At 38.6% G+C, this 6,000-nt stretch overlaps 1 protein-coding gene across 1 annotated transcript; it reads right to left on the reverse strand.

The window, feature by feature from the left end:
• Nucleotides 1-117: 117 nt before the first annotated feature.
• On the reverse strand, nt 118-5,362 carry fam219b (family with sequence similarity 219 member B). Its single transcript, XM_060878344.1, has 7 exons — nt 5,318-5,362; nt 5,082-5,245; nt 4,044-4,155; nt 3,786-3,879; nt 3,071-3,145; nt 2,763-2,805; nt 118-2,421 (listed from the first exon to the last, which is right to left on the reverse strand). Exons 2-7 carry the CDS (start codon nt 5,148-5,150, stop codon nt 2,269-2,271), a joined length of 546 nt encoding a protein of 181 aa, XP_060734327.1. The 5' UTR covers nt 5,151-5,245; nt 5,318-5,362; the 3' UTR covers nt 118-2,268.
• Nucleotides 5,363-6,000: the final 638 nt, after the last annotated feature.

Below are 6,000 nucleotides of genomic sequence, written 5' to 3' on the forward strand. Positions count from 1 at the left end.
CCTTATACGCATGTTTATTTAATCCTCTGCAATTTAATTCCTTTTGCTAATAACTGCAATGATTTAAAAGTAGTGCATAAAAAAGAAAGAAAGAAAGAAAGAAAAACCTCACATGGATAAACTCAAACATAGTTTATTCAAATACTGGTTACTGATTACTTACAGTAAAAAGCCGTTATATTTTACAGGTATGTTCAACTAACAATGCAAGTCTTTTTATATTTTTAATATGTAGATGGAAATAAAAAAAAAAAAAAAGGTTTTCACACTGAAAACAAAGTGAAGTTATTGCGTGAGTGATGATCCATAATCGCTACTTAGAGGGTGAAGAAGAAAGATTGTCCGATTAGTTGCATAGTGAAGGAGAGGAAAAGTCCACTCAGAGCTCCAAGTGCAACAATAACGTTCACTCCAAACAACACACACACACACACACACACACACACACACACACACACACACAAAGCATCAACATGGTAAATAATCTCTCAGCTAACTAATCAAACACATCCCTTTTCTTTTTTTTCCCCTCACACAAACGTGTAGTTTAATACGCTTCCATTTAACACTAAACACTTTACTCAACATAAGTCCTACTTATCCTAGCACAGGAGGTTTGCAATCCTTTCTTTTCTTATTTATTTTCCATTCAAATGTGGAGAAAATAAAATATCACAGTGTCCCTTATAGGTAAATGAAGTAAAAGACCTGCTCTTTGTCCTGGTTTATTTTCCTATATTGAAATGTGCAACAGATTGAAGCTGAATTGTATTAAACGTGTAATAAAGTAAAAGACTGTGTGCAACGACGTAGTGATACGATTCGGGTCTTAAAAGTTTTTTACATTTTATCCGAGAGAAATTCTGGGTTTGTTTGACAAACACGGGGCTAAAGTGACACAGGGGTCCAAGCACCTTAAGTGGTGTGAAACATGGTGGCAGGAGCACATGATGGATTAAGAGCACACATGTTGCCCGACCGAATGTTATGTACTTTCACAAAACAAAAGATATATTAATTCGATTCGATATATTTATACACAATACACGTTATATGTTGTGATACGCCTCGATGCTATAACTAACTACATCACAACCTTGTCACTCTTCTCACTCTCATACCGCGAGGTGAATCTCAGAATCTCTCTCTTCTTATCTTTAAAAAACTTTCATGGTGATTTGGAGTCGGAGCAAATTTCTGGGTCTGAAAAAATGTAAACAAAATCCCAAACGAGCAAATATCGCGAAATGCACCTTTAAATGCCATGAAACCTTCACTACTAAAGCATAATCTATTAGTTTACAAAAAAAAAAACAAGCACAATACAAGTGTACATAAAAATAATAAGTAAAAAATAGACAGCTGGTTTACTGTTTTTTCCCCCCTCACATATCAGTAACGTGTAATGTAATGCCATTAAAAACTGAAGAGAAAACAAAAAGAAAAGAAAATACTGCTCTCTCATCTCTCCAGGCAGCCGTTCGTCAGAGTGCAATGTTTTAAAGCGTGGAGGTGTCAGTAATATATACGAAGGAAAGCTTAAGTGTAAGTGTTAGATTAACATATCTTAACATATCTGAAGGAAGGAAGAACTTCCACAGATTCACACAATAGGTGAGAAGTCAGTGATTTAGTTGAGGAGGAGTCAGATCAGATCTTGCTCCATCACTTGCTTCTGTTTTCTGATATAATAAAAAAGGGGGCGGAGAATGTTAGTTATTGTAACCTGTTCTGCACCACATCTGTAGCATCTGGGTTTATTTACAAATCAAAACAGAGGCACTTCTGTGTTTACTTTGGGCTACGTTCGTTGTCTGAAACAGCAGTCCCATCTCAGAATTATACAGATTTAGAGTTTTTAGGTTTATAAAAACATTCCAGGAAAGTGCAGGTATCTCGCAAGCGCCGTCTTTTCTCAGTACAGGGACGCAGACAAGAACAGAAATTTGCTATGCTACAGATGCGGTACGCAGAGATCATGCAGATACGTACATGCGTGTCGATATAATTCCGACTCTCACGCCGTGACCTTTCGCTAAAACTGCATGACAGTAATTAACCATGTCTCTGTTCGTCTGCTGGGGAAACGCTGAGGATGTGGGGTTAGATTAGTGACATCGCTACAGGAGGTCAGGAACGTTCCTCTGTGGTGTGGTAGGACTTCAGACGGTTCCACGATGCAGAGGTACGCTCGCTTCAGTAACGGATTCTGTTTTAAAGGCGTGATTTCGCTCCTGCGCTGAGCAAAAGCCGCTTCCTGGGTTGGGGTCACTGCAGGCAGCACGACGGGCCGTCGGACGAGCAGCAGCAGATGGATGAACCCATGGCTTTGGGAGGAATGAGGTCCAGATCCTCGTCGTCAGGGATTTCGTCTAGCCGGTATCCGTCTTTTAGCAGCTGGCGGCTGAGATCTGGATGAATCTTTAGAAAAACGACGAGAAGAAGAGAACAAAAGCGGCATGATATTATAAACAGAAATCCAACCTGTATCTCAGTACTAGATTTTACCACTATTAAAATCTACCATCATCAATTTCACTTGCTAAAAGCCAGCCAAGTTAGCCAAGCAAAATCCCTTTTTTCATTAGTGACATAGCTTCTAGGCTCCGCCTCCTAAAGTTTCAAACTGGAATATTGGAAAACTGGAAGATAATATCAGTTATAAAAAAAACAACCTCACTAACTATCAATCTAAAGTTTCAAAGTGGTCAATTATTTGAGTTAGTAATGATCATCATCATCATCATCATCAAGCGGTTTACCTCTGCTGAAGAATATCCAGACGAATACTCCAGCTCTACATCACTGCAGGAGAAAATAAACCAGAAACATGTCACAGTAAATTACACACTTTAATTCCTAGACACCGATTCAGACAAACAGAAAAAGAGCGGACGAAGGTTTATTGAGATCATCCAAAAGTCACGTAGACTATTGAAAAATCATCCTACATGACAAAACTGCTTTCAAAGGAAAATGTGCACTTGGTGAAAGTACAAACTCTAAACTCTACGTCTGTTTCACAGGAATAAAACCAGAGTATGAAGGTATGAAGCGGTGTCTGAGTTACCTGTCTGAGTCCAGAGACACCAGTGGATCTTCTGCGTTCTGACTGAGTGCTGCGTATCCTTTATTAAACTTCACACTAGTTAAAAAAAACAAAATCCATTTGAAACACATTGCTGAATACACACACATGAGAAGAACGGTGAAGGACACAAAGGAACCTGCTCAGCTTGGATGGATTCAGAGCTTTCTAAAGGGTTCATCATGAAACAAACACACAAATCTCGCTCCTCACAAACAGACACGGATATTTAAACAGCTGTGTGTAAATTAGGTTGTTTTCCTGACACACTCGATTGCTCGGTTGTATAAAAAGAGATAAACTGTAAGTCGCTCTGGATAAGAAAGTCTGCTAAATGCTGTAAATGTAAAAGGAGAAATTTCTGTCACTCTGCTTCGACTAGCTTCTCGACAACATCCGGCGTAAAAACGTTCTGTAATCATCTGATTTGTTCCCAGACTGCTTCACTGAAATATACACACACTAGGGTTCTTGATTCTGATTGGTCAGGAGGTTCAATGTTTGACCAAAAGAAAAGTAAAGAAAAGGCGCCCACGCGTACACGGGAACTGACGATGTTCTCTTTAACCCTGAGTTCAAATCAACACAGCGGTAGAATTTAATAATTTAATTTAATCATCGTATTGGCTTGAGGAAAATTAACACCGCTCATCACGGTTATTTGTCTACAGGAGCTGCTGAAGATCTGCACACTCACTTCTTAGATCCGTGTCTGGGCTGCTGCATGACTGTTACCCCGGAGGAAAAACCTTTCTTCTTAAACACTCTCCTGGCCATTTCTCTGGGTCTCTCTGTGAAACATTCACACACAGAAATAACACACACTTAAAAAAAAAATCTTTAACTAGATTGATATATTGTTGTGATAAATCACAAGGTGTTGAAATACAGAAAAAAATACAGAAATTCAAGCCAGGATTCTTCTTTTACTAATAAACACAGAGCTTCTACTCACGCAGTTTCATGTTGATAGATTTGGCCATTATATACGGTCCTCTCTTCTCGACCGCCGCTCTGTTAACTCCGTCTGCAGCCGGCTTGGTTCTGCCGCTCCTGCTACTGCCTGCCTTTGTAGAGCAAATATTGTTAATACGGTGAAGCACCATTTCTCGTTACATATAAAGAACCGGATCTGTAATAAAATGTTATCCTAATTCCTTCGTATAACAACACGGATTAGGAAATCTCTACAGGTCGACCTTTCTCACCAACTGAAGTTTCTGATTCATTCATTAAAAGGAACGTCGTCTCCTATCGTCGTTTTACGTTTGTCAGTGTGGTCCTGTATCTGTTCACGACTCTAACCTCACGCACTGAGTCTAGGAGCTAGTTATACAGAGAGCGACGTGCGGAACGTACGGACACCGTCACCGTGTTCTCCTCGGGTCTGTCTTGGTTCTCTGGATCCTTCTAACCTCCTGAAAAACAAGCCTGTAGGTGCTCAGGTTTTCCTGAACGACTGTGTGAACGTGTGAACGGTGTCCTGTAGTGACCCTGACCAGGATAAAGGCTTCGACTGAAAGTGTTTTTAACGTCAATAAGCATTAACAATGAAATAGGACCCTCAAAAATATTGGCACCCTTCATAATGCATTAAAGAAGAGCCAAAGGACTAAAAAAATGTACTTTTTGTTTTTACATCTTAATTGTTATTTCACATTTCGATGTTTTTCATATGAATATTAAACTGTTTCTATTAAACACTGGGTGGGAAATTTTAACACTAAACACAATGACAACAAAATAAACAAACAGTTGTACAGCTAGCTGCTTGCTAACCCGAGTGTTTGTTTATTTATTTATTTTTAGCTTTCAGGTTTTTTTTTTTACAAAGACTTTATAATTTGATGTTATTTACTACATAAATTCTGAGGCAGACAAAAATAAAATGATTATCTTTAATGTTATTTGCTGTATTGTGCTAGCAGCTACACATAATGCTACTGCATTAGCATCACTAGCTTCTACAGAAGGAAATGTAAATAAAACTTACTGTCATGGAGGGAGACCCAGCTACCAGATTGTCCTGTTCCTTCTCCTGTTCCTCCATGATGTCGTTCATGATGGAGCCGAAAGTAAACCGCTAACAGTCACGTCATGGTTCATGTGTCAGTCAGGAAAAACATGTTTACTGACACTACAGTAAGCAGAGATCCCAACGAGAATCGGAATGGAATCGGATCTTTGAATGAATCCTGAGAGCCGAGTCGCACATATAACATAATTCCAAACGAGTCGACACTTGAAATTGGATCTTTGAGGTGAATCCTGAGAGCCGAGTCGCACATATAACGTAGATCCAAACAAGTCGACACTTGAAATCGGATCTTTGAGGTGAATCCTGAGAGCCGAGTCTCACATATGACATAGATCCAAACGAGTCGACACTTGGAATCGGATCTTTAAAGTGAATCCTGAAAGCCGAGTCGCACATATAACATAGATCCAAACGAGTCGACACTTGGAATCGGATTTTTGAAGTGAATCCTGAGAGCCGAGTCGCACATATAACGTAGATCCAAACGAGTCGACACTTGGAATCGGATCTTTGAGGTGAATCCTGAGAGCCGAGTCGCACATATGACATATTAGGCTTTTTTTTTTACTTCTGCTCTTAATCAAGTTAGACAGTATATTTTATATAAATATATGAATGTATATATTAAATATACCTTTTATTGTTGTAGTTTACATTTTAAGTGTAATATCTCAGCTGTTTACTACTTCAATTAAACAGTTTTTAATCGGATCACTTTTTGTTCATTTTTTTATTTATTTATTTACTTATTTATTTTTATTTATTTATTTACTTATTATGCACCAAAAAGAAAGACACTTAATTCCGTTGTACGATGTGTATCGATCTACAGACAGTGTTCATAATATTGCAAACGTAGTCCAATGTAAAGAAA

The sequence above is a fragment of the Tachysurus vachellii genome, chromosome 9 (genome assembly GCF_030014155.1).
Source record: "Tachysurus vachellii isolate PV-2020 chromosome 9, HZAU_Pvac_v1, whole genome shotgun sequence".
Classification (NCBI taxonomy): Eukaryota; Metazoa; Chordata; class Actinopteri; order Siluriformes; family Bagridae; genus Tachysurus; species Tachysurus vachellii.

Coding starts and splice junctions, on each gene's coding strand:
- fam219b (XM_060878344.1), bottom strand. CDS start 5,150: ATGAACGACATCATGGAGGAACAGGAGAAGGAACAGGACAATCTGGTA. Junction 3,880..4,043: donor ATCTATCAACATGAAACTGC/GTGAGTAGAAGC, acceptor AATGTTTCACAG/AGAGACCCAGAGAAATGGCC. Junction 3,146..3,785: donor CCCAGACACGGATCTAAGAA/GTGAGTGTGCAG, acceptor TTTTTTAACTAG/TGTGAAGTTTAATAAAGGAT.